The sequence below is a fragment of the Myotis yumanensis genome, unplaced genomic scaffold (assembly GCF_028538775.1).
Source record: "Myotis yumanensis isolate MYYU_CA2020_CCGP unplaced genomic scaffold, mMyoYum1.0.hap1 SCAF_8, whole genome shotgun sequence".
Classification (NCBI taxonomy): Eukaryota; Metazoa; Chordata; class Mammalia; order Chiroptera; family Vespertilionidae; genus Myotis; species Myotis yumanensis.
In genome coordinates, this window is record NW_027223759.1 from 35,616,661 (window position 1) to 35,644,504 (window position 27,844).

Consider the following 27,844-nt stretch of genomic DNA (forward strand, 5'->3'; position numbering starts at 1 on the left):
ACCTGGATCTACAGCCTGGGCCAAGCCTGTTGGTGTCTGCCTTTACCTACAAGGCCGAGAGGAGAGGGAGAGGCCTGGGGTGGGGGGCGGGGCAGCCTGGGAAGAAAGGCCCCATCCCCATCCCCACTGTAGCTAAGGGCAGCTACCGGCCTCCGGCCTCGCTTTCCTGCCCTCAGAGCTCCGCTTCACTCTGGCTCTCATTACCCAGCAATCTGACCTGTTGTTGACCCAACTTCGCCCCTTGGACCAAGAGGTCACCAGCCACCGCCCAGACGCCCAGGTCAATAGACAGCACCCTTTTGTTTCTCGAGCATCCAAAGAATCAAGTGGAGGGGACCAAAAACAGGCTGAAAATCTCCAACAAGTAAGTGGCTCGGCTCGTGTCTCTCTAGAGAGCAAGGAGAGGGTTGGGGTGGAGTCTTTCGGCTAGTTTCCCCACGCAGAGCCCCCGGCCCCCCCACCCCCCATCTCCCAAAAAACACCAGGTGTGACTGGAGCTGAGCAGGGTGTAGGGGCGAGGGTGGTAAAGGGGTGCAGATGGGAAGGGAGGCTGCGGACGGAGGTGTGAGCGGCGGGTAGAGAGGACCGGGTCGCTGCGGGAGCGGACTGGGGGCGCGCTGCCAGACTGCAGGACAGCAGGACAGGAGCCGGGGACTGGGAGGATTGGAGGGATGCTGAATTCGGCTGGGGGCGGGGAGGCCCCTGATAGGCGCGTGGAAGGCGTGATGTCACGTCCGGCGGGGGAAGCCCTGCCTCAGCGCCCCCGCCCCGCCCCGCCCCGCCCCGCCCCCACAGGTGGTGCTGCTGCCCGGGGTGCTGGACGCTGGGTGTGGGGGGCCCGCTCTCGGGAGAACCACGGACACGGCCAGCGCGCTCCCCCGCTGTCCCCGCCTCCCTCACGCAGTGGACAGATTCACGGGAGCTACAGGGCCCCCAAGTCCTCAGGGAGGGGAGGAGCGCCGGGTGGCCCTGGTTGCACCCCCGCGCCCCGCCCCACCCCCGGGCTCCCCCTCCCACCCTGAGCGCCCCTCCCTTGTATTCCCCTCCCCTCCTCTCTCCCTGGCCGCCGAGGGGCCGGGCCGGGCCGGGGGAGGCGCCGAGCTGGGACTGCGCGCTCGCCCGCTGCGCTCTGGGCGGCCCGACCCAGCAGCCGGTCCTCGAGCCCCGCGCGCCCTGCGCCGCCTCCGGCTTTTGTTGTCTCCGCCGCCGTCTGCGACTGCGAGCCGCGTGCCGGGACCTTGGCTCTGCCCTTCGCGGGCCGGGGCTGCGCGGGCCCCACCGGATCCAAGAGAGGCGCGGCAGGCGACTGGGGTCGCCGCGGCCCCGCCATGGAGCTCCGGGCCGGAGGCTGGTGGCTGCTGTGCGCGGCCGCTGCGCTGGCCTCCTGCGCCCGCGGGGACCCTGCCAGCAAGAGCCGAAGCTGCAGCGAAGTCCGCCAGATCTACGGCGCCAAGGGCTTCAGCTTGAGCGATGTGCCCCAGGCGGAGATCTCTGGTGAGTGAGGGCTGCGGGCCCCGGACCCCGGCGCGTCCGGGTTTCCTTGCTTACCCACGTTGGCCGTGCGCGGCCACTCGCCCCGGGTGCCCGAATCCCGCCGCCTGTGCCCGGCCGCCGAGTTCCGAGGAGCCCCCTGCGCCTCCCCTCGCCCGCATCCCCTCGGGCCCTCGCCTCCGAGCCCCTGCCCCTTCTCTGCGTCCGGTCTCCAACGCTCCGCTCGGTCGCCACCAGCACCAAACAGGCTCGCCAGCTCCTTCCCGTGGAGTTGTCCTCGCAGGGCTGTGGCCGGGCGCCTCCGGCACGGTGCCCCCCTGTACGGCCAGGGCTCCAGCGGGGCGTCTTCGGCCACCGGCTCAGCCCAGCCGGCGGCGGGACTGGAGTGGGCTGTAGGGGCGCAGTTGACGGTGGCCTGGGGCTAGGAACTCCCACTCAACTGTGCGGGCCTCTCTGGGAGGCGCCTCGGGGTGGGCTGGGGATTCCCGCGGGGTCCCCAGCAAAGGCTGCCTGAAGGCGGTAGGGGTGGGGGAGCGATCTCTGCCTTGGTGAGCAGGAATCTGCCTGCCAGAGATTCTTTCCCGGAAACTTGTGCCCACCTGGCATGCCCGCCTGCCTAGCACTCTGAACCACTTCCCAAGGATTCCAGCTGCAGGTGGTCAGCATTTTGGATCTCGCCCAGGGGCCATGTCCTTTCTTTGTAAGAGCATGGACCCTCCCAGGTGGCCTCAGCCCCGCAGCTGCCGGACAGCCCTGCCCGTCCCCTCCCTGTGGATTCTGAGGAGCTTTGCAGAGGCAATGCGTGTGAGGGTGGGAGATGGAGTAGTGTACTAAGGACCTCCCAGACTCCAGACTTCATCCTCAAATTAAACTGCCCCGTGTGCCTCACAGACTGGGGTGGGCGAGGCAGGTAAGGGCCATACTCAAACAGTGAGATGGGAGACATGAACCGGCCACGGCCACAGGAATGCTGAATGAGAGAGGAGTGCATCAGTATGAGGGGTGGGCCCGTGGCCCTGCCTTACCTGGGGGTTAGGGGATAGCCAGGCCCTGAAGGGGCGGGCACACAGAAGGCTGCCTTGAGAGACCCCCCTCCCTCCCCAAAAGGGGCCTTCCTGTGCTGACAGGCCTGTCCTTGTCAGGGGCTGCCTCCCTCCCCAGTACCTGGAGCCAGCACAGACCCTCTACACAGTTCGGTTCATGCTCCACACACACACCACCACCACTCCTCCTACACACACAGAGGAACTTTTGCCTGGATGTCCCTGGCCTTCCTGTTGGACCCCTCCCCAGACACCAGGGTCTCTGCACCCACCCAGCCCCAAATCTTGGACAGAAGCCTTCTCCACTGCCCTCCTCCACGTGTCCACTCCCACTCAGCCATTGTGTCCTCGGGGTCCATCCTAAACTTGCTCTCATCCACAGGCCTCCATCCTAGTTAGGCCGAGAGACAGAGTGGCAAGGTTTGGGTGGCTGCCAAGGGCTAGGAGAGAACTCGGAAGCTGGAGAAGCCGAGGTGGGGGTGGAGGGCTGGGTATTGTCCCCCCGTGGGCTGGGGGATGTAGTGAGTAGGACAAGAATAAGCAAAGTGCATTGCTGTGGGTGTGATGGGTGGAGGCAGGGCGCTGTCCATCCAGCCGGGGGAGTGTGGTGACCCAGCAGCTGTCCAAGCATTGCCCAGGCCAAGGTTTCAGGCACCACCCTCCTCTGGGTCTGGAATGCCAGCGACCATGACCTCCCTGCCAGTGCCCCTGGCTCCTCCATCAGGAGAGCTGCTTTGCTAGGCCCCCTCCCCAAATCGCGCCCCCTCCCCAAATCGCACCCCCCCCCCCGGCCCCCGCCCCAGGAGCGCTACAACTCCCGAGTGCCCAATGGGGTCCAGGCACCAAGGAGAGTGCCAGCACCATGTGGGACGAAAGAAACAGTGACCTCCCAAGGCAGCGGCCACCAGTCCTGTCCCCTCCTGCTCCTTGTGACTCAGCCGGGCCTCCGTGGACGGGGTGCCCTCTGGTGGCCCCTCGGCAGCACGCTGTTCTTGGGGAGCTCTGCTATGTACATAGGTTCCCTCTCCTGCAGGGCAACAGCCAGACTTCGCTAGCATGGCAACCCACTCAGCTGGCCCAGGTCACGCGGGGTGGAGACTCGGTGCTCCCTGTGGTTGGAGGGGAGGGAGGGCAGCCTTGGGTCTGGGGTGGCCGCTCAGCCTCTGCCCAAGGGAGCAGAATTGGTGGTGGGCTCTAAGAGGAGATTGTGTGGGTTTGGGGACTGCTGGTCCCAGTGGTGGTGAAGATGGCTGTCAGCCCATTTCACAGGTGAGGAGGCAGGCCTGGGGAACACACAGCCCAGGCGGCCCTCCCTCAGGCCGGAGTGCTGCACAGAAGCCAGGGCTGTGAGCAGGGCCAGGCTGGATCCCTCTGCGGTGCTGAATCACGAATGCACACTGGCAGGTTTTGCCTCTGGTCCCCAGATGTTTCCTGAGCACCTGCCTGGCCTCCCGACGCTTGGCACAATGTGTTGTGTGTCTCTCTGCCCCTTCACTGGGGTCCTGGGGTTAGGGAGCACAGGTCTGCATACTCCCCTGTTGTAGCCACAGAACCTGGTCCGTCTCCTGGGGTCAAGGAGGTTCTGGGTCAACATTCACTGGGGACTCATGCCTGTCCTGCTGTGGGCCAGGCTCTGCGGAGCGGGGGCAGGGGACTCTCAGTGCCAGATGAGACCTGGCCACGCTCCTTGGCCCCAGGGTTGGGACTGCCTGCCAATCAGGGTGAGCATCAGCAGGCCCCTTAGCAGAAACCTTTGCTTCTCTGTGCCCACTCTGACCACCTGACTGGTGGGCACAGGTTCTGTGGAGGGGTACTCGGAAGCCCTGGGCATTCCCCACACTTCCTAGAACCCACCCTGAGTCTGTCCCTCAGCCATGATCACTGGAGCTCTTGCAGGCCACCCAGGACACCGCCTATCCCCAAACCAGAGGGTCTGTGTCCCCCGTCCTCTTCGGAAGGCAGAAGCCCACTGTGTGCCTCGCGTGGTCCTCAAGGTGGTCTGTGCCTCTGGCTCTGCCTCGCTCTCTCTCCCCGCCATTCAAGGAGCTGAGGTTTCATCATCCCCAGCATGGGGGCAGGGCTTGAAGGGGTACGTGGGGGAGGAGGGGCAGGGGAGCCAGGATCTGACAGGGCCACCTGCGTGATGCAATGGCCTGGGCCCCTTGCTGGAGCCTCTGTGCTGGACACAGCACCTGCTCCTCTGAGAGGTGGGGCGTCCCCTGGGCCTGGATTCAGAGGCAGGCCCTGCTACACTGTCCTCCCACCCGCTCAGCTCTCTGTGCCTATTTCTGTACCTGTGACAATGGTAACAGTCTCCACGATCCCTGAAGGTTGTGGGAGGGGGGACATGCTGCCTGGGCACTACGTGGGCACCCCGGGCCACATCCTCCCCCTTGTTCCTCCCTGGGGTCTGCAGAGGTCACCCAGACCCCCAGGTGACAGTGTGTCTGTCGCCCTTGAGACCAGCCCTCACTGTGAGCCAGACTCGAGGAATCTGGCTCTAATTAGTGCACCAGGTGAGGGTCTTAGTGCCTCACCTGTTTTACAGATGAGGAAACCGAAGCTCAAAGGAGCCACATTACTTCCTTCACAGCCCACGTGGAGCTCTGAGGTCCAGAGCCCAGTCTGCCGACCTAAGGCCTGTGGCATCCGTGGCTGCCCAGTCCCAGCCCTGAGGCCTGAAATGGGGGCTTGCAGCCAGACCACTCTCTTGTTGGCCCCGGGTTGTTAGACTGTGTCAGAATAGTCTAAACTCTCCCCTGCGACCCCTCCTAGCGCCAGCCCCACCCGGCCTCCCTGTCCCAGACCTGCCCCCACCCAGCCTGACACATAGCTGGGCCTTGCCATCCTATGCCTTCCCCCACTGCCCCAGGGTGCCCATCCAGCGAAGGCTGGCTCTTCGGTGGCCCTAGGGCCTGCTGCTCCAGTCCTGCTAAGGAGGGCTGCTGCTGAGCACCAGGGATCTGAGTCAGGTAACCCGGTGTACAGAAAGGCTGTCCTGGCTGTGTGCTCTTGGCCATCTGAGGAGAAGCCCCCATGAGTACCCAGCACCAGGCTGGGCCCAGTCCCCAGAGAATCATGGACGAACTTCTTGTGCAGGAGCAGGCAAGCCTAGGAGATGGTGGTCATTTTGTTGGTACACTGGCTGCACTAATTAGAAACAGTGCCAGCCTGTGGTTGGCAGGCCTGCAGGCTAAGGAGGCCTCCTGGAGAGGGGCTGGGGACACGTGGGCTGGGCTTCAGAGCCAGGAGGAGAGCGCACTGGGTGTGTGGGTGTACTCACGCCTTTGCTTGGGCTCCCACGTGTGGGCACAGGGTTGGCCTGGCTGGCCCTGGCTGGAGAGACAGGCCGGGAGAGGGGCTTGCCGAGACCACCTGGCACCAGTGTCTGCCCTGCCCAGTCCTAGACCTGCCTAGGTAGTGACAAGTTGGACATCTCTACCGAAAGCCAGGTCCTCCTCCCCCAGGCCCGACTTGGTTCAGGGGGATTTCACACCGAGACTCGAGACCCGTGTCAGAGCCTGGAAGGCATCAGGCCAGCTGCCTTCTCCCAGCCCCTGCCCATGTAATGCCTCTGTGCCCAGCACCAGGTGCCAGCCCCAATCATGTCTAACTGTCAACATAGCCCTGTGGGGTCAGGTCACTGCCCACAGGCTCAGGAGGGTCAGGGTGCCAGCCCAGGGCCACCCACCCCAGCTCCCGGCTCCTCATCCATATGCCAGCTGGCAGACTTTCTTGCCTGTGTGTGTTTAGGAACAGGCCTGAGCAGGTGCCCTGAGCTGCCTGACGTCTCTTGGGGGTGGGGGCGGTGCAGTGGGGGGTGCTGAAGTCTTTCACCCTCCCTTCTCCAGGCCCCTCCCCCTTCCCAGGTGGGAGCACATGGCAGCCAGGGGTGAGATGCAGGCTGGCCTGTTTTCCCACACGGTGGACGCTAGACTCCAGGGCCAGGGCCCAGGCCACCAGCCCCGTCAGGCAATGGGACTCAGGGGGACTCAGGGTGTGAGGGGCTCACACCTAGTCTCTCCAGGCAGGAATTCTGGAATCCTAGGTGGGTCTGGGAGCTTCTGGGAGTCCAGGCAAACCTTACCCCTTCCCCTCATCTGCCTATGGCCTCAGCATCATCTCTGGCCGGCTCCTGGCTGGCCCACCTTCCTGGCACATGCACCCCCTTCCGCCAACTGGGTCCTCCTCATGCCTCCTCCCTTGGGGCTTGGCCCTGTTTCCCAGCTTCCCCAGGCATCCCCAACACATGCACCCTGCGGGCTCTACCTCCTGGGGTGCTCCCCAAGTCTGGGGAGTAGCTATGCTGAGTGCCTCCCTGTGCCAGGCCTGGGCCGGGTGCCAGGGGTCGGGAGTGTGGCAGCTTCCTCAGGCTGCCAGAATAGACACCACAGACCAGGCGGCTTACACAACACAAGTGTGTTATCTCACAGCTCATAGGCTGGGAGTCCAAGATCAAGGTGCCGGGCCTCCCCAGCTTCCGGAGGCTGCCGTCGTCTTGGCGTCCCTTCCTTGGCTTCACCTTCACATGGTGTTCACCTTGTGTCTGCCTCCAGACCTCTCTTTGTGAAAATAAGGACACCAATCCTACCAAAGGGGCCCACCCAATTCTTGTATGACCTGACCTTAACCAGTTCCATCTGCAAGGACCCCATATTCAAGTGAGGTCACCTTCTGAGGTCCTGGGGCCCATGACTGTAATGGGGGGCGGGGGAGCACACTTCCTGTGGGTGGTGGGTGGAGATTGTGGCCACTGAGAACTTAATGATGGTGGCCCCTTAAGACAGCGCCATGCCTCCCGAGTCTGCCAGGGGCTCAGTCCTGGTGTCAGACAGCATGGTGGTCAGAGTATCCCCCGGCCCCCCGAAGGCTTCTGGGCACAGCCCTGGCCTGGGTGGCCTCAGCTTCAGGCTTTTGTGCTGCCACTTAGTCCTTGGCCACCCCCTGCCCCTGTGGGTCTCAGCTTTTCCATTCTTGTCAAAGTGTGTGAAGTCTTTCACCCTCCCTTCTCCAGGCCTCTCCCCCTTCCCAGGTGGGAGCACATATGGAGGTGGCGCTCGGTCTGGTGTTCAGAGCCTGGTAACTGTTGGCCCAACCCACATTCTTGTGGCCTGTCCGAGAACCAGGGTGGGCAATGCAGGGCCAGCCTTAGGACCCTTGTGGGGAACAGATGGCCCCTGGCTGGGAGCGGCGCTGGTGGCTCCATTGTGCCTTGGACAGGCTCAGGGTCCCCACCTGCAAGCAGAAGGGCCTCCAAGCAGGGGACACAGTGTGCAGGACAGGTGTTGAGCCCCAGGTGGACTTCGGGCAGGCAGGGGGTTGAGGGGCCCTGAGGCAGGGCGTGATGTGGAGAGGGAGAGGAGGGAGGCACCCGGCAGCATGGGGAAGCTCGCTGCTCATTTGTGCTAAATGTTCCCTGGGTTCTGGAGGCTTGGCTGGGTGACAGGGCAGCCCCGGGGGGCTCCATCAATCTTATTCCCTCACCACCTGCTCTGACCTAAGTCCCCAAGAGGCTCAGGGCCCTGCCCAACACTCTGCTATTATCTCAGAAGACACATGACCAACAGAGGAGGGAACCAGGCTGTTTGCAAACTGGCCTGAGGACCCAGGTGGAGGCCAGGAGGCAGACAGAATACCAGCAAGCAGTGCTGCGGGGCTGGTGCTAGGTGAAGACCACCCGGCCGTATCTCGAGGCAGGCCTCCATCAGCACAGGGATCTGGGTGCAGGCGAGGCCCAGGGCCCAGCCAGTGGACAGGGCAGCCACAGCAGGGTCTGGGACCGGTAAGGGGAGGTCCTTCAGGAGCCCCAGCTCTGGGCCCCTTCATTCCCTCCCCTCTTTCCCACCTGCCAGGGGTACCCTAGAGTTGGCCAAAGCCTCAGTCCCAGACCCTGCCTCTTTCAGCCAAGCCCTGACCTCCTATGGCCCCTTGCCTGCAGGTTCCTCCCAGACTTCCAGAGTGAGCAGGATTGGGGGTGTCAGTAGGGCACCCTGAGTACCATCTGGTCTAACCACTTAGTGTGCAGATGGAGAAACTGAGTCCCAGAAGGGGGTCCCCAGGGCTCAGAGCCTACCCATCAAGCAAGTGGCTTCTCCCTCATTACCTCACTGCCCCAGGCCAGGCCCTGCCACCTCCGTGCTGAGTGAGTCACTCTTGCCCTGGCCCAGGTTTGCCCCAAGTGTCTGGTGTGGGCACCAGGTGATGGTGCCAGCGCTGAGAAGGAGGAGTGGGTGGGGGCAAGGCCATGCATGCCTGCCTTGTTTCGAGACTGGGGGGCATCCACATGACCTGTCCTGAAGGTGTTGGATATGTGGTCCCGAGTGCAGAGGGAGGGCTAGCCAGGTTGGGAGGTACAGGACCCTCATCTATCCATCCACCTATCCATTCATTCATCCACCCATCCATCCATCTATCCACCTACTCACCCACCCATCCACCCACATGTGCTCACCCTCTGCTCACTTCTGTGGGACACACAGATGAGAAGCCATGGTCCCTCCCTCCCGGAAGATGAGTCTAGTGAGAAACTCAGTTGGACTGCCAAGCCCTCAAACCCAGCAGTCCAGGGCCCAGCAGGCACTGTCTGTGTCCTAAGCCTCCTCTACACTTGGCTGGACGGCCCTGGATTGGGCTGCAGACCAGCATGTCTCCCTCCAAGGTGGGCAGCAAGGCCCTGGCAGGTCCACCTGGAGGTGACAGTGGCCCCGAGTCTACCTTGGGGCCACATGTTCTGGGCTCATTATCAATCAATGCCTAAATCTGTGGAAGTGTGTGGCCTGTGCACACCTTCAGACAACATCCTCAACACGGAGGACCTCTGTCAGGGCCTGTGGGTGGCCACCCAGGTCCATCCTGTGTCTAAACATATCCTCAATGCCTAGGGCCACCTGTAGCCATCAGGGCCCCTATGGTGAGCCATATGTGCCATCCGAGTACATCCTCAAGCCTTTGGGGCCCTGAGTGCACACCCCACCCTCCTGTGACCACCGCCAGGCTCTGGGGAGAAAGATGATGCCACCCGCTGCCAGCGTTGGCTCAGGCGCTCACTGGTGTTTCCAGTTGTCATGGAGTGTGGGACACACTGGACCAACAAAGGTATTTTAAAGGGACAAGATTCTTAAAAATTCAGCCACACATCCCTGGTCCCTTTCCTGGGCCTGGCGGGGGCTTCCCACAGGACATTCCAGGTGTCTTGACATCTTCCCTTGGAGTGACCTAACACCCAAATGGATATATTATATCTCCATTTTTTTTCTAACCTCTAACTGAAAGCTACATATCCTGTTACTATTAACAAGGCACAGTGGCATTTCGGTGTCTGGGACTTGGTCACCAATAGGAACCGCTGAGACTTCCCTGTCCCTTCACCTTTGTAACAGATGGCTCAAAATACCACTTACACTTGCCACAGCTCTGAGATTCTAATCAGTGTGAGACCTGCTACAGGAAAGCTCTGTGGCCCAGATCACATTTATAAAGGTACCTGATAACTGCCACACTGCTCCTGGCTTCTTTCGTGACCCTCTGCATAATGTGTCGCTTCCGTCACAGAATTCCGAGAAGGGGTCTGCAGGCGTGGGCCCAGGAATAGCTGGTGGAGCCCCGGTGTCTGCACCCAAGGAGCCTGGGACCAGGACAGGGGTAGAAAGGGTCTCCAGGCATTTGGGGCCAAGTGGGAGCCTGGCCTGCAGGTAGAGTAATGGGGATGAGGAAAGGTCCTGTCTCTGAATCACTCAGTAGGTGTTCCTAGAGCTCCTACTGTGTGCCGGGTGCTGTTCTTTGTGCTGAAATGCAGCCACAAACAATGCACAGGGATCAGACAAGAATCAGAAATCTCACAAGCTGTGGCTTTGCTGACCACAATGACCAGAGACAACGTGTGACATTTGTTAGAAGAGAAATCATGTATGAATTAAGACAAGTGCGTGGGGGTTTGCAATCACACTCTCTGTCCCCTTCACCGCCGGGCTGTAGAGCTAAGACCCCTCCCCACCTGGGAAGGGGGCTGGGTCCCAAGCATGACTTAGCTGCTCTTGCGGTGAGCTGTGGCCTTGCCCTGTCCTTGGTGAGCACTTGACATGCACAGAAAAGTAGGGAAGGCCCTAGCCGGTTTGCTCAGTGGCTAGAGCATCAGCCCATGGACTGAAGGGTCACGGGTTCAATTCCAGTCAAGGGCACATACCTTGGTTGCAGGCTCAATCCCCCTGCCCCCGCCACCCCTCCCCTGGGCCCGGTCAGAGTGCATGCAGGAGGCAACCAATCTGTGTGTCTCTCTCACAATTGATATTTCTCTCTATGTGTGTCTCCCTCCTATCCACTCTCTCTCTAAAAAAAAAAAACACAATGGAAAATATATCCTCGGGTGAGAATTAACAAAAATAAAATGTAGGGAAGGCTGGAGGGCTGCTCTGAGGAGGTAGCATCAGAGCCAAAGGAAGGAGGGAGGAGCTCTGAGGGAGGCCACCTGCTGGGCTACCTGGCAGGCCATGCCCCTGGCCCAGGGCCAGTCATTCTCACTGGCAGTCATCTTAGAAAAGAGGTGGATCCCCAGAGGAAGCCCAAATCTGCCCTGTGCACCCAGCCAGCCTGTGGAGTTAAGGCGCTCCCACGACACTCACTGGCTGTGTGACCTTGAGCTGATTGCTGAACTGCTCTTGCCTTGATGTCCTTTTCTGTGAATTGGGGTAGGTAGCAGTGCCTGCCTCCTGTAGTGGGCTGCTCCTCGCCGTGCCAGCTCAGAACTCATGCTACCCAGAGCGGCGTGGTGTCGGGAGCAGCTGTCGGAGAGACAGCCCGCTTTCTCTTCCAGAGGCGGCTGTGGGGAAGGGTGCCTGCTGGTGGGGAGGGGCCAGCCTGCACCTGGCAGAGCTGAGGAGCCATACTGTGGGTGTGAGGACTCAAAGGAGGTCCAGGCTGGAGGAGAGGACTGCCCTTGGGCACCCAGTAATGCTTCCAGGGTGTGGCCATCCGTGGTATCTCTGTTCCTGCTTGGCTGGCCCTGGCCCTGGGAAGTTAGGAATTTGGGGAAGGATTGGCCAAGGCCCCTCCTGGAGGGGCGGCCCACAGTGAGGGAGTACTCCCCCCAGCACAGAGCCCTGCCACCAGTCAAGAGGGGCTCTCGGGAGGCTTTGGAGAATGGCACTGGATTTTAGACAGGAGCCTTGGACAGAAGCCCCAGAAGATGTTGCAGGGCCTATGGAGAGGTGAGAGGGGGACAGGACACAGTGTCAGGGGGACCCCACATGTGGTCGAGCCTGGGGGTCTGGCAGCCTGATTCAGAGGAGTCATATGGGCCTGGTCATTGTCCCTCTGGCTTCTCTGGGTATGGGGCTGGCTCCATCCCTTCAGCTATCTGCTGTAGGTCTGACTGCCCCAGGGCTGTCTGTATGGCTTCCCGGTGCCACTCTGCCTGCTGGGAGTGGGTGGGCAGGGTGGAGGCCAAGACATGGTACCCAGGGCAGCAGATCCCTGAATCCTTAGAGACCTGGCCTAGTCAGATGGTGCTTCAGCTTGACCATCCCAAGGAGATGAGCTAGAGAAGTCAGGGAATGAGACGGTCTTCACATTCCCACCTGCTCCCAGGACTCACAACAGGTCCCACCTCTAGGGAGCCGGGCAAGCAGGGTGACTCCATGGGATGGGTGCACATGTATGTCGATGGGGGCCTGTGTGACTTCAGTCAGGGTTCTCCCCATACTCTACCTCAGGCTGTCAGATTTAGCAGATAAGACTACAGATTACAGTTAAATTGGCATTTCCAGACAGACTGAATAATTCTGTGGTATATGTCCTGAAATTAATTTCAAATAAACAACAAATAAAATTTTAGCATAAGTAGGCTCTCGTATTTAGTATAAGTATATCCCAAATATTTGGAGTGAGGTTGTTTGCTTTTTTGGTGGTGAAATATACGTAACAAAATTTACCCTCTTAACCATTTCTAGGTACACAGTTGAGTGGCAATAAGCATATTCACATTGTGCAGCCATCACCACCACATCCCAGAGCTTTCTCATCTACCCCAGAGGACACTGTCCCCATTAAACACCCACTCCCCTTTCTTCCCCCAGCCCCTGGCGCCCACCCTCACACAAGTGGAATTCACAGTGTGTGTCATTCCTTCCCATGGGCACGGTGTTTCGGGGGTCTGTCGGGCCGTAGTGTGTGTCAGTGCTTCAGTTCTTGTTGAATAATTCCTGTTGTGTGGACAAGTCGCATTTTGTTTATCACGCATCCATCAGTGGACGCCCATTTCCACATTCGGTTCTTGTGAATAATGCTATTATGAACAGGGGTGTACGAGGTTCTGTTGAAGTCCCAGCTTTCCATTCTTTTGGGCCAATTCCTTTTACACTAAAAGATAATGCATCATTTTTCTGAAATTCCCATCTAACCATGTCCTGTCCTGTACCTGTGGTGCCCCCACTCCAGTCTTGCCTGCAGGGCTTGGCACCCACACACCTGAGAGCTGGGTGCGTGCTGGAGATGGCCTGCTGCCTGGGTGGCCATGCTGAGTCAGTGGCAGGAGCCCTCCTGCCAAGAGCCCGCCTCTCCAGGAGGCATCTGCAGCTTGCTCAGCGGAGGTGTCTGCCCGCCTGCTCAGGAATTCCCCTGGGACTGGAATCCAAGGGCAAGGTGGGAGGCCAGGATTGTTCAGCTGTGCTGGGCCCTGTCCCCGTCCACTCCAAGCTGAGTGACATCCCATGCCACTTTAGCTGCCTTGGTTGGCTCTGTTATGTTAGAAGAGGAAAGAGGAATCACTGAAGATTAAATGACTCAGAAACCTGGAGATGGCTGAGACCCTCACATAGCACATAGGGAGCCCTCCATCTCTGCGGGGGTAGGACCTCGGCCAGGCCTCTGTGACAGGAAGAGACCCCTCATGGGGTGGGAACTTACCCTGTAGGTTCCCTCACAACCTCACTGCTGGTTGTCATGCTGCCTCTGGGGAGGGTTCACAGATCAAGGAGGTGCCAGTTTCTGGGGCCATGAAGGTGTTATGTTGTTTCCTTAAATGCCAGCACTGGGCAAAGGTTCTGTATAGTTTCTTTATACATGTTTATTTATGCTGCTCCAGCTCTGGCCTGGGTGCTGGGCAGAGTCCAGAGGAGGGAGGGGAGTCTCCACAGCAGGCAGGGCAGTGCCTCCTGTCAGGGCTCAGGGAGGGCTGCAGGGAGGGCAGGTGCTTTGTGCCAGAGGGTCCTGGGAAGGCTTCCTGGAGGAGGGGAGAGTGACTGGGCCTTGAAAGAGGATGGGGCAAGGGGGCAGGGCGTGTGAGGTGGAGGTGTTAGCCCAAGCAGCAAGTGGGGGTGACTGCTCAGGGGCTGGCGTGCCTGGCTGGAGGCCTGCCCTAGGGGCTCCCTTGGTGGCACCGGAGGCTCTTCTTTGTGTTCTGGCCCAGCTGAGAGTCGGCACCAGCTCTGCCTGCTTGGCGTTCTCAGGGTGGATGGATGGGCCTGCACTGCGTCTTTGTGGGGAACGTGGCTGAGAGGATCCGAGCTGCAGCATCCCCCGCTGCTAGTAAAAGGATGTCCCCTTTGGGCAAGGCAGAGGGGCAGCACCAGTCCATCCCTGGGCCTCCTCAGCTGCCCCCAGGCCCTAGCAGTGGGGGGAGGGGAAGCTAGATGGGAGAGCTGTGAGGGGTGGGCAGGTATACCTGTTCCAGACAGGTGCCCCCCACAGCACAGCTTGGGCGGGGCTGAGCTTGGCCTGGGGCGAGGCTTCTAGGGAGCATCGCAGGCCCAGGACCCTCTCCAAGACCTGGGGTCACGGGTGCCACCCTTGCAAACCCAGAGTCCCTTTGGTCCCTTACTTATCCTGAGGCCACAGCACTGCTCATGAGCCCTGAAGCAGCTGTGGAGAGGCAAGGGAGGGGCCCCACCTCTCAGCCAGAGCTGTGACCAGGCCCACATTTCATGGGGCCCACACCTCACCTGTGTCCCCTGAGGAGGAGCCAGGCAGCACAGAGAGCACATGAGCTACCTGGCAAAACCCTTCTTCCAGGGTCTTAGGTGTTGTGTCCTTCCTTGGCGAGGGCACTTTGCTCAAGAGTGGCCTGTCCAGCAAGTCCCTCCGTGTCCCTGTGTGCAGGCTGGCTGAGGGGGTACCCACACTGGACCGCTGCACTGAGCAGAGGGTGGCTCAGCGGTGAGCAGAAGGTTTTCTCCAGTGGACCTGTCAGGCACAGTGAAGGCAAGGGCAGGGCTGGGGCTACAGGGAGTGGAGGGTATTGATGGGAGCCATCATGAGGTCCAGGGAGGGGCCCAGGTGTGGGAGGGTGACCTAGGAGGTGGGGGCTGAGCCAGGGGAGACTGTGGTCAAGTGGGGCTTAGTATTTCCTGGGGGAAGCAGATCCAGGACCTCGGGATGGAGGCTTAGGTCGTGGAAGTGAGAGACTGGCGGTGGCCTTTGAATACCCAGACAGCAGAGGGGATCTGGTCCTTGTCAGTGGGAGAGGGGACTCCCAGGTGGTCAGATACCACTCTCCATCCAGGAGAGAAACTTGACATCACCCACCCCCCCAGCCTCATCAGCATCCCTGAATGAACCCTGGGTCCTTTGAGCACAGGACACCCCGTGCAAGCTGTGTCAGAGAGGGACGGGGGGGAGGGGCCTGTCCTCCAGCCAGATGGGAAGCAGCACCCTGGAGGGGCTCTGCTGCTTGCCCCAATGGGCACCTGGTAGTCACAGGGCTGAGGGAAGCGAGTGGTTGTGGGCTGCTGCCAGGCAGGCGGCAGGAGGGGGCGCGGGGCAGGCTGGTGGCGAGAAAGCAGCGGGCGGGGCTGCGGGAGGAGGCGCGTCCCCGCGGGGAGCCGCCCTCGCCGCGCGCGCGCGCCAGTGCGGCTGCGGTGCTGCTCTGGCCGTGGTCGCAGAGTCCTGATCCCTCATCCTCCCGCCCTGCCCTGCTCCGGCTTCTCTCCTCCAAGCCGGGTCCTGCTCCTCTGCCTTTCCCGCCGGACCTCTAGACCCCATCTACCCGCACCCGGAGTCGCGCGCGTTTCCCCCGGAACATCGCCGCCGCCGCCGTTGGAGCCGCAGCCACCACCGCCGCCGCTGGAAGGGTTTTAGGGCCAAGGCTTGGGTGGCGTCCACGGAGCTGGGATCCAAGCTGGGGGACCCCGCCCGGGCCCCAGCCTACCATCCACCACATAGCCATTTCCATCTCCGCGTTCCAGTGCATCCCCATCCCCAGGCGCGCCACCACCGCCGTCACTCCCTCCTCGCCATCCTCATCTCCAGCACTCTGGCCCCATCACCACCTCCGCAGCCCATGCTACCACACCCTCACCCTGCCACAGCCCATCTTGGCCCTCCTCTGCATCCTCGTCCTTTCTCCACCCTTGTCCCCATCATGAGCCCCCTCGCCCCTCTCCACACCCCTTGGATCTCTCCATCCTCCCTGCACCCCATCACCAGCCTTCTCTCCATCAGTAACCCACCTTTACCCCATCCCCATGGCCCTCTGCGCCAGTATCCCCGTAGTGTCCCGCCACCCTTCTCACCCCCTTCCCCTGCTCCCCAGTAGCCTGCCGCAGCCCCCTTACTGCATCAAGCCCCCCTTCCTCTTCTGTCAAACCCATCCTTCTTCCCTTCCAGTGCTGCAGCCCCTGTGAGCCCCCTTTCCAGCCACCCCCTCCCCATGCCTGCCACACCCACTGCGGCAAGCCCCTTCCCTGCCAATCGCTTGGCTCTCCTCCCCTCCCCCTGCCTACCGCAGCCCCCACGGCGTCCCCCCTCCCCTCTGCCGCAGCCCCGCACTCCCTCCACCTTGCGCCACCTCGCCCACTGCGCCAGCACCCCCTTCTCCCTGCGCCAAGAGCACAGCCGCATCTCTAGACCCCCTCGCGTCCTCTCCGGCTCCGAGGCGTGCGGTCCTCCGCACCCAGCCTGCGGCCAGTGACCGGCACCAGGGCGCCTGGAACCCCCACGGCGCTGGCGACCAGGGTCAGCCCAGGGCCGCCCGGCCTTTGTTAGGCTGCCTGCGACGCAGCCCGGGCCAGTCTCCCGCTTGTCGCCCTCCGCCCTCCGGCAGCAGGAGCCCCTCATGGGCTTGGGGGGCGGACCCCTCCTACCCAGCGTAGATGCGTCCGACAGTCCCAGTGTGTGATGGAGGCTCCGCATCGGTGGCAGAGGGGCTCCTTGGTGACGCTGTCATTTGGCTGAAATGGTGGAGGGGCTTTGTTTGGGGTGGTGGGTGAAGTGGTGGATGAGGGGCAGGAAAGGGTGCTGGGAGCTGAGGGGGAGGGGCTATTGCCGCAGTTGATGTGTTAGTAAGAGGGAGGGTAGAAATGTCCTCTCCCAGGTGGGTCTGAGGCTACCCCTCATGGAGGGGCATGGGGACTGGCCAGGGCCAAAGGTGAGGTGGGGGAGGGTGGCAGAGAGAAGAAAAGAAGGTCTGGAGCTGGGCGGTGGGCAGTGCCCAGGGAACCTCCATCCTTTGTCCAGTGCCCTGGCCCAGCAGGCTGGTGGACGGACATGCCAGGAGGATCCGCCGCTCCTGGAGCTGGGCGGGGTCCAGGAGCAGGAGTGGGCATGGGGCCGTTGTCCAGAGAAGCCTCTTGCTTGGGGAAGCTTTCTGCACCCCTGGCTGAATTCAAGCCTGCTGTAGGGCCCAGAACTGAGTAGGGGGTGGGGGGAGCCCTGCCTGCTTTTCCCTACCAGAGATGCCCCGAATTAGAGACTCGGTGGCTGGGTCAGTGGGTGCAGAGCATCTGGGATGTGGCTTTAAAGGTGATTGAGCTGTAGACTGCACACCCGAGTGAGCCGTGGAAGCTTCTGGAGAGATGGGCTTGGCGTGGCACCATCATCCCCCTGGGGGATGGGGGCACCTTTTGGAGGCTGTCCGTGCCCTAAGACAGGCGGGCTGGGAGCTGTCAGCAGGTGGCAGGAGGGTGTGATGCCTAGGGACTGATGGGGGTTAGTGAGGAGAAGCCGGAGTTGGGGGTGGCCCCAGGAGTCTGAACCCCAGCCAGAGAAGCCATTGCAGGTCCTTTAACTGAGGAGCAGGATGGGCGGTCTGGGAGTTGGGGGCCTGAAACAACAGCCCTCTCCTCTCCCCCCAAAAAAACCTGGGATCGGGAGAGGAGGAAGTGTCCCAAAGACTGAGGGAAGGGAGAGTTCTGGAAGGATGTAGCCAGCTGTCAAGAACCCAGCAAAGGGACCTGGCAGAAAGGAGGGAGGCTCGCTGGCCAGCTCAGGGAGCAGCCTCAGTGCCCCGGGAGGGGTCAGTGGGGAGGGAAAGGCCAAGTTGTGGGGAGCAGGGTGGCCGAGAGAGGTAGACTTGGAAGCTTCAGAGTGGATTGCGGGGGGAGCAGGACCAGCCCCCTGACCTGGTCCTCACCCTTCTCCAAGTATTGAGCTGAGAGAAGACGTAGGTGTTTGGGAGTAGAAAGGTGTGGAATGGCAAGTGGAGAATTCCTGTCTGCCTTGCACACCTCCAAGGTCAGGGAGCTCATCCCTTCTGGCAGACCACCCCCCAGCACTGCTTGGCTCTGACCAGGAGGGGCAGGCTTGCATTGCAGGAGGGTGCCCTGCAGAGCCCACCTCTGCCAACCTGAAGTCCAGGGCCAACGGATGACCTACACTCAGGCCGAGAGGGGCCAGGGCTGGACATAGGGGAAGAGCAAAGCCTGTGTGCCTTGACTGCCAGCCGCTGGGTCTGCCCTGAGCGGGCTGGGAGGACCGCCTCGGCCCAGCCTGCCTGGGGGCCTCAGGCCGGTGCCCGAGCTCTGGCTCCGTGTCTTCACTCCCGTGTATGTCCGAGGAGGGAGGGAGGGACGGGGGCTGTGCTGGGGCTGCCGGAACAGCGCGGTCACTGGCGGCTGGGCGAGGTGGCCAGGCAAGGCCGAGGGGCCAGCTCACGGCTGTGAGCGATGGGTGGGCTAACAGTGCCAAGGGACCCTCAGAGCCGTCCCTGAGGGAGTTCCCCGTGTCTGGTGTCTTGTACTCGCTTCTTGTGGACTCAGCCTCTCTCTCTGCTGTCTACATAAATGTGGGGTTTCAGGAAAGGGTGGGTGACCACCAGGGGACTTGGAGGATTCTGGAGGGAGGTCAGCCAGCCCAGGATGCTGCTGCCCCTCTGGCCTATGATTGCATATGCCTTTGCAGCCCACCCATCCGAAGAGCTATATCCAAAGAGCCCACTGCTCCCGGACCCAGCCAGCCTGGCCCGAGTACCCATCACAGCTGAGCCCTTCCCTCTCCCCCAGGGCATTCCCCGTCTCATCTCCACCCCCAGCACCACCAGGAGACTGATGGTTCCGAGCAGCAGGTGCCAAAGGGTGCTCTCCTGGTCCCTATTGTTGGGGAGGCTGGCAGAATGGGGTCCTCTGGACAGCATGGGGTGGGGGGTTCAGGTTCCTCCTGATTGGGTGCACACAGCCCCATTCTGCCCTCTGGGAGACAGCTCGGTATCTGCCCTGCTCTGCCGGCTGGGACTCCCGGGGAGAGGGCCCTGGGCTCTGTATCCTGGCCCCTGCTGGCCAGGGTCTTGGTCCACACATCAGTCAGCGACAGCAGCTGAGAGGGAAGGGCGGTAGCTGGGAATGTGCTCATGTCCCAGCCCTCCCTGCCTGGAGGTGCCTGTCCCCCATGGAAGGAGGACAGGCATGGGGCACCTCCTCTCTGCCAGGCCCTGGGGAGCCAGGCTGCATGTCTTGCCCCAGCTGACTCCCAGGAGACCTGAACAGCCTCATTCACCCTTGGGGCCGGGTTCCAGACCCCTGACTGTGCACCCCCACAGGCCTGGGGCTCTCCAAGGCTTGAGCACACAAGTGATCTTGCTGCTGCGTCTGTCAGCACTGACCCAAGGTGGGGCCACATCCCCTCAGATGGGCCTGCTGGGATCACTTCCAGGTTCTTCCTCTCCCCCTGCCCAGGCTTCTGTCCAGCTCATGCCCTGGGCCAGGTCCTGACTTCAGGTCACCTGGGAGCCCCCACCTCAGGACCCTGGAAGCCCTGCCCCCACCCCAGAGCTGTGCACAGGGGGACCCCTGACCGCTGCTCCACCCAGCCTGTGCCCAGGTCAGACCCTGCCTGCATTTCACTCCAGCCCAGCCCAGGTTGGCACCAGGTCCTGTGGGAGTGAATGGGCTGGGAAGGGGGCTGTGAGTAGGGGGTGGGGCAAGTGGGGCTTCGGGTGCCCCAGTGGGTGTGAGGACCTGCAGCCTGAGCCACCTGGTCCCGATACCTAATCTCTGCAGTCTCAGTTTCCTGGTCTGTGAAATGGGATCCCAGCACCCACCTCAAAACCATAGTTGTTATGAAACCAGGACTAGCACATTTTTAAAGGCACAGTGTTCCCTCTCCCTCGATTGACCCTCCCTGCCAGGCTGTGCTGACTCAGCCTGTCCTTGACCGGCCAGGGAACCTGGACAGGCATTGCTGTGAACAGCACTGCCAGGGAGTCAATTCTAACCTTCAGCACCAGGGGTGATGGGTTGCTGAGGGTGCAGGAGAGGGGACAGACACTTGAAGGGGGTACAAGTCCTGCTCAACGGGGATGGCTCACATCAGGCCCTCCAGCAGACTTGTTCCCCAGCCCTGTCCTGCCCTGGGTAGTCTGCACCCTTTGGACCCAGTCCCTCTGGCCAGCCCTGAACTGTCTGTCACCAGGCACCCCCATAGTAGGTCGGGTCCACCCAGGCCTGCAGTTCAGTGGGACCTTGAGCCCCAGGTAGTGTTGGGGGAGGAGGCTGAGGCTGCTCTGCCTGCCCCTCCAGGATCCCCTTTTCACTCCCCATCCTCAGCCTGGGCCCGGGCAGGCGAGGGACACGAGGCAGGTGGAAAGCCTCCTCTAGTGAGCTTTGACTCTGGCAGCCCATCCCCACCCCACACACAGGACCTCAGGCCACTCTGTGCTGGGGGACAGAGGTGACTTGAGCTGCTCCCAGCCCCTGGTGGCCCTCCCTCCTCAGTGCATGGTGGCAGCAGGGTGGGGATGACACCCAACATCGTACCCTGGCCTCAGTCTTCTGCACCCCTGCTTTGTGCCCATACCCACCAGGTTCTCCCAGGAGGGCCTATAGGTGAGGGCCTGCAAAGGAAGGGCTGGGGTTTGCACAGGCCACTCAGGCCCCACCCTGCCCCCATCTACCTTCACCCAGGAACCAGCACCTGAGCTGTGCCCACTCTGGGGCCTGCCATCCATACCCACTGCCCAGGAGACCCCACCAGCCTGAGGCCAGTTCTGGTCCCACGTCTGCCTCACCCTGGGTCCATGCCCCCAGCCTCCCACCCCTCCTCTGACTCACACAGTACCCCCCCTCCCCCTCCCCGCAGGTGAGCACCTGCGGATCTGCCCCCAGGGCTACACCTGCTGCACCAGCGAGATGGAGGAGAACCTGGCCAACCGCAGCCGTGCTGAGCTGGAGACTGCGCTCCTGGACAGCAGCCGCACCCTGCAGGCCACACTGGCAGCTCAGCTGCGCAGCTTCGACGGTGAGTGGGACCCAGGGCCTAGGGACCGCAGGACACCGAACCAGTGTCCTGGAGGAGCTGGGGGGTCTCACTTGGTGAAGTGGAGTCAGAGGGGGGATGGGGTAGCACTTTGGGGCTGGGTTTTGGATTTGGGGTCCCAGTAGCAAAAGGCTACCTGCATGCAGGGACCCACGAGCCCCAGAGTCTGAGGCCTCTGCACCCACTGTGGTGAACACAGCCCAGCACACATGCGTGTTCAGGGGTGTGGAGCCATCCTTTCCATCAGGCCCTCAGAAGGGAGTTCCTCTGCCCTCGAGGTGGCTCCTTTCACAGGTGGTGCCCTCCTGAGACCAGCCTTGTGCTTGCCACCAGGTGGCCTGGAGCCAGGGAGCTCAGTGTGAGGGTTAAGATTGGGCCTTGGCAGCGGGGGCTGGGGCAGAGTGCCTGGCCTGCCTGGGGTGGTGGCAGAAAGAGCTTGGCGCGTTCGTCATTCATTCTGAGTCCCTCACAGGCAGAGAACCGAGGGCCCTAACCAATGAATGTCAAGACAACATGATGATGCCTAAGTGGGAGCACTAGGGGGCATCCCCAGGAAGTGGCCTCTGAACTGAGATCTCTGTGGAAGGAGAAGGCACTGGGCAGTGCTGGAGTGAGGGGGCAGCGAGCCTGAGCAGAAAGATCTCGGGGCCTGAGTGGCTTTCGTCTGAGGCCTGTGGATCTTAGCTCCTGGACTCCTGTCCACAATAGCTGGCCTCATAGACTCCAGGGAGCCAGGGACCCCGAAGTCATCTCCACATGCCTGCTGGTCCTGGCCAACTTTAATTGGCCTCAGCTCGTTAGGGCCCACCTGTTCCTGTTGGGTCAACCACACTATCCTTGCCTTGCCTCAGATGATGAGCCTCGGGGAAAGCCTTCCCCCACCACCTGGGGAGGGGCGGGTGGGACGTGAACGGAACACCCAGCACTCCTGGGTCTGTCCTGTGTGTGTGTGTGGGGGGAGGGGGGACCCTGTGTGTGGGGACCTCACGGCCGCCTCCCCATGCCCAGATCACTTCCAGCACCTGCTGAATGACTCGGAGCGGGCGCTGCAGGACACCTTCCCCAGCGCCTTCGGGGAGCTGTACACACAGAACGCCAAGGCCTTTCGGGACCTATACACGGAGCTGCGCCTCTACTACCGAGGGGCCAACCTGCACCTGGAGGATGCGCTGGCTGAGTTCTGGGCCCGCCTGCTGGAGCGCCTCTTCAGGCAGCTGCACCCTCAACTGCTGCTGCCTGATGACTACCTGGACTGCCTGGGCAAGCAGGCCGAGCCCCTGCGGCCCTTTGGGGATGCCCCTCGAGAGCTGCGCCTGAGGGCCACCCGTGCCTTCGTAGCCACACGCTCCTTCGTGCAGGGCCTGGGCGTGGCTGGTGATGTGGTCCGGAAGGTGGCCCAGGTGCGCCCAGCTGCCTAGGGCTCTCAGAAGCCCCTCGGGGACCCAAGCCCTGCCCCACTGCTTCAAATCCCAGCCCCTGGGCCTCTGGGCCACCTCCTGATCCTGGGTTGCTGCCCAGGGACCTTCCGACAGCACATCAGAAGACATGAGCTCCACTCTGGGCAGCCCACCCACTGTCTAGTCCTTGGCCAGGCTGGGTGCCAGGCAGGAAGGACAGCAAGAAGGGTCTAGGGTTGATGCTGATCCAGCCGAAGGGGTCAGGAGAACAGGAGACTAGAGCGACATGTGCCTTGAGGCCAGAGCAGGCTGGGGCCCGAGGCCATGCAGACCAGCGGGTGCCTTGCCCCATTGGGCAGCCCATGTCAGACCCACCTGATAATAGGTGTGGGAGAGCATTAGTCTCACAGCCCTGGGTGTGAGCCACCTCCCCTGCAGCTGGGGTCCTTAGCACGCCACCCCTCAGCCCTGACTCTGGTCCTCTCATCTGCATGGCACTTGTGTTCCAGGAGGGCTTCCCTGGGAGGGCTAGTGACACAGTGTGCCAGGAAGTGATGATCAGGGTGAGTGCCCCCATGGCCAACACCCTCTTGGGAAGAGATAGGACCCCCGAGAAGGGCCAGGCCAGGCCAGGCCCCACTGTGGTTGGAGCAGAACTGAGGCCACCTGACTACCATCCAGAGCCCCCACCCTGGGACTTCTTGGGGGGCTGGGCACCCACCACAAGGTGCTGAGGCTGCTTTGGCTCTCCAGGTGCCCTTGGGCCCTGAGTGCTCGCGGGCCGTCATGAAGCTACTGTACTGCGCACACTGCCTGGGGGTCCCCGGCGCCCGGCCCTGCCCCGACTACTGCCGCAACGTACTCAAGGGCTGCCTGGCCAACCAGGCCGACCTGGACGCTGAGTGGAGGAACCTTCTGGGTGAGCCCTCACTGCCACCACCTGCCAACGCGGCCAGGGCCCTGGGAGGCAGGTGGTCCTCAGGGTCAAGGGACAAGGATTCCTTCTGAATGCCTGGGTGGAGTGTGACACAGGCAGTTGCGTGGGAGGGAGCCCTGTGGAGTCATAGTTCCTGCCCTTCCCCACTGGGCAAGTGCCCCAACATGCACATATGCCAGCATGTATTGACACAGGGGGCTAACACATGCATGAGCTAACATGTATGTTGCTGATATGTGGGTCAGCTGGCATGCACATGTGCTGGCATGTAGTGGGACAATAGGTACATGCTAACGTGCACATGTGCTAGCATGGTGTGGGTCAACAAGGGCACATGCCGACACACATGCACTGGTATTACTCATATGGAGCCAGCATGCATCCATATAAATATGTGTGAGCTGACATGTACCTGAACTGAAGTGTGGTAGGCCAGTGCGGTATGTGCATGTCAACATGTATGAGCTTGCACGCATTGACATAAAGTGGGCCAGCATGCAGACATACAAACTGCCTGTGTGTGCCCACGCCTGTGCCAGACTCCATGGTGCTCATCACCGACAAGTTCTGGGGCCCCGCGGGCGCAGAGAACGTCATCGGCAGCGTGCATTTGTGGCTGGCGGAGGCCATCAACGCCCTCCAGGACAACAGAGACACACTCACAGCCAAGGTGCGGGCAGGAGGGTGTGGTCAGCATGGGAGGGGTGTCCCAGACATAGCCTCGTGCCCCTCCAGGACCCCTGTGGTCTCCCCCCAGGTCATCCAGGGCTGCGGGAACCCCAAGGTGAACCCTCACAGCCCCGGGTCTGAGGAGAAGCGGCCCCGGGGCAAGCTGGCACTGCAGGAGAAGCCACCTGCAGGCGAGTTGGAGAAGCTGGTGAGTGGCCCCTCAGCCGGCCAGGCCCTGGGGGATGGGGGAGGGGAGGGCAGGCTGGGCCAGGGCCCCCAGTGGCCTGACTGTTGCCCTGCAGGTCTCTGAGGCCAAAGCCCAGCTCCGCGACGCCCAGGACTTCTGGATCAGCCTCCCAGGGACACTGTGCAGTGAGAAGATGGCCATGAGTGCCTCCAGTGACGACCGCTGCTGGAATGGGATGGCCAAGGGCCGGTAGGTGCCACCTGGCTGACCACAGGTCGTCCCTCCCGTGAGTTCTCAGTGGGCCCGTTATCTGGCCTGAGGCATCAGGTGCTGTGTGGTGCACAGGGCTATGCCTCACCTGGGACACACAGCAGACAGAAAGCTGGGACGAGGGCCAAATCCTTGTCCTAAGCCAACTCCTCGCCCCACACACCATGCAGTGTGTCCACACCCCACTGCTGTGGGGCCTTCATGGGCTCCTGTTGGTGCCTGAAGGCCACTGGGAGGGGGTCTCAGATGTGCCATCACCTGGGCGGGAGGAGGGGAGTGTTTGGGTAGTGCCGCTTTGCAGGGACTCAGGCAGTCACCCAGGGCTGCCCTCCTGGCCCCAGGTACCTCCCCGAGGTGATGGGTGACGGCCTGGCCAACCAGATCAACAACCCTGAGGTGGAAGTGGACATCACCAAGCCCGACATGACCATCCGCCAGCAGATCATGCAGCTGAAGATCATGACCAACCGGCTGCGCAGTGCCTACAACGGCGAGGACGCAGACTTCCAGGACGCCAGTGAGGGCCAGGCACCAGGCTGGGGGTGGGGACTATGCCGGGGGCTGAGGGCCATGGGGGTGCCATGAAGCTCCACCCCACTGCAGAAGGGTGCAGGGGAGGGGCCCTCCCAGCCCCTGAGCCTCCAGTGGCTCTGAGGGCACTGCTGCTGCCCAGCCCCTTACATGTCCCCAGGCATAGTTGAGACCTGGCCAGGATGTCCATCCAGCCTTGGCAAACCAAGGCAGTGCAAGCTGCCCTGGGCAGGATGCCGCCTAGCATGGGAGGCCCACACGCAGGAACACTGCACCTGTGGTCCCCAGGGCGAGGTTGGCCTGCCCGAACCTCCTTTCCTCCCCAGGTGACGACGGCAGCAGCAGCTCAGGTAGTGGGGACGGCTGCCCCGAAGACATCTGCGGCCGGAGGGTCAACAAGAAGAGCTCCAGCTCACGGACAACTCTGACCCACGCCCTCCCCGGCCTGTCGGAGCGGGAGGGCCAGAAGACCTCAGCCACAGGCTGCCCCCAGCCCTGCATGGCCCTCCTGGTCCTCCTCCTCATCCTGCTTCTCTCAGTGGCCAGGCCCCGGTGGCGGTAACTGCTCCCAGCCCCAGGGACTGAGGCCAAGGACTGACTTTGCCAAAACACGAACAGACAATATTTAATTCCCCTCGTCGTAGAGGCCCAGGGCAGGACAGAGAGGGACAGCGAGGGACTGCTGTCTTGACGCACTGGGGCAGGGTGAGTGGCGCTGGCCCCACAGGCCTGGCTTTGCCATCACCCTGGCTCTTAATTTTGTGTGAGGCCCTCAGGTCAGCTGGGAACAATGTCCCCAAAAGCCATGTATTTCAGGGACCTTCCATGGGCCCAGGATCTGAGCTTGTCCCTGCTCACCCAGACCTGGAGGCCCTCCCTCCTGGGCCCCAGTCTGCCCACAAGCCTCTCCCCAGCTCCCTGCACCATCACCGACCAGTGCCAGGGCCTGTGGGGAGGCACCCTGAGCCTGTGCCTTCCTCTTCTGCCTCCTTCCATGACAACTAGGGGCTCCAGATGTCAGAAAGTGGGACCCACCCCTCAGTGCCCCAAGAATCCCCAAGAGGGTGTCAGGGCTTCCACCACCTGAGACCTTGAGGTCCTTTGAGATTATGCACGAACCCCTCATATGCAGCGAGGCCTCCACCCTGTGATGCCATAGGCCCCCCAGAACCCTGAGTCAGGTGAGAGCCTGTCTGGTGAGGTGCTGCCGGTCCCTGCAGACCTCCTTGCCGAAGACCAGCTTCAGGGGCCTCAGATGTGCCATGAGCAGCAGCCTGCACAGCCATGCATCCTGGGCTCTGCTCTCAGTTGTCTGTGGGTGGGCTTGCTGCTCCTGGCCATCCCAGAAGAGCAAGCTGGGGCCCTCCGCAAAGGTGAGCCTCCCCTTCACACATGGGCTGGGTCCACGGCCTGCATAAGGACTTTAAGATGTGGGAGGAGTAACCTGGCCACTATCCTCCCTCCTGTCCCCACCCAGGGCCAGGGCCAGGGGCCAGCTCAGGGTAACATAGGCCAGGGATGGAGGCAACCCATGGCCATCACCTGGCCACAGGGATGCTGAGTGGCAGGTGAGACTTCAGCTCAGGGCCAGTGAGCCCTGGCACTGCAGGTCAGAGGGACGCCTGGGTCCCTCCTTCGACCCTGCCAGCTGCAGGGAGCCTGGGGGAGCTTTGACAGTTAAGGGCTTTTCCAGATGTGCAGATATGTACAGATGCTTCTCATCCATGTTCACTGGGAGCTTTCTCAGCTCCTCCCAAATAGCTTTTGAAGTATGACCTCCTGAGGGCCCAGGATCTGAGCGTACACCCTGTTCATGCAGGCCTGGGGGCCCTCCTTCCTCGGCCCCAGCTGCTGCCGGCCCCGGGGAGGGGGCTGGCACCCTGCCAGAGAGGGGCTCAGGCAAGGAGAAGGTGGGCCCGGAGGGTCTGGGGGAGGCGGAGCCAGCATGGGCAGGGACAGCCACCCTAGCCAGTGCCAGCGTCCCGAGCAGGCTGCTTAGCACCGCTTTGCTTTCCCTTGAGGCCTTGGGGAGGCCCCTGGCTGCTGGTCAGGGCCCCTGGCACCGTTCTCGGTGTGTTGGGTCCAGGCCTCCAGCCGAGCTCCACCAGGTAGCCCAGTCCCACAGGCATGTTCACCCCATGCTAACCCTGAAGTGTTGGGGTGGAGACTGGGCCCAGGGCTTCCTTCCCTGTGGGCGAGGGCCAGCCGGACTCAGGATTTGGACAGTGACTGTGGTGTGCCAGGATGGTGCCCTTGTGCTGCATGGGATGGCCCAATGGGGCCTGTGCTGTCCTCACCTCACAGGGGTCTCTGGAAGAGCTGGCCAGGCAGTCGCCAGGCCTGCTGTGTCCTGCCGTGTGGTGTCAGCTGGTGACATATGTTCCTGTGTCCTTGTATGAATAAAAGGCTGGAGACCTTGTGTGGCTGCTGTGATCCCTCCCTGCACAGCCAGCAGCAAGCGCGTTCCCACGGGCTGTGCACAGCATGGTGGGCCTCAGGGCCTGTTGGGAGGGGAAGCGATTGCACCCAGCACAGTGGCCTGGAGGCTGCAAAGTGCAGGGTCTGCGTGTCCTCATCCCACTCCACTAGGACTTGGTGCCCTGGAGAAGGAAAAGGCCCAGGCCCCTCTGCCATCCACACCTCTGCTGCTCTGGACACACACACCCTCGCACATGCCCGGGAAATTCCAGCTCCTGCCAAGGATCCTTGAAGATGCCCAGGAAGCTGGAGGGAGGGGGATCAGTGTTGTCCTGAGGCCAGGGCTGGTGGCATGTCCTGAAGGTGCCATCCGGCTCTAGAGTCCGCTGTGCCCTGCGTCTTTCACCAGAGTGGAACCACTGCCCCAGCCACCATGCCTCCGCAA

The 27,844-nt window shown here is 62.0% G+C and overlaps 1 protein-coding gene across 2 annotated transcripts; it reads left to right on the top strand.

Annotated features, from left to right (window-relative positions):
* The first annotated feature begins 192 nt into the window (after window positions 1-192).
* GPC1 (glypican 1) lies at window positions 193-27,388 on the top strand. 2 transcript variants are annotated; one of them, XM_070422536.1, is made up of 9 exons: window positions 193-364; window positions 20,814-20,972; window positions 21,999-22,390; window positions 23,141-23,306; window positions 23,864-23,994; window positions 24,082-24,201; window positions 24,296-24,429; window positions 24,792-24,967; window positions 25,308-27,388. In XM_070422536.1, the coding sequence occupies exons 2-9, from the start codon at window positions 20,864-20,866 to the stop codon at window positions 25,541-25,543; spliced, it is 1,464 nt and encodes a 487-aa protein (XP_070278637.1). In that variant the 5' UTR covers window positions 193-364; window positions 20,814-20,863; the 3' UTR covers window positions 25,544-27,388. The 2 variants fall into 2 exon arrangements, with proteins under 2 accessions (XP_070278637.1, XP_070278636.1); XM_070422535.1 differs by lacking the exon at window positions 193-364 and adding an exon at window positions 851-1,494.
* The last annotated feature ends 456 nt before the right edge of the window (window positions 27,389-27,844 follow it).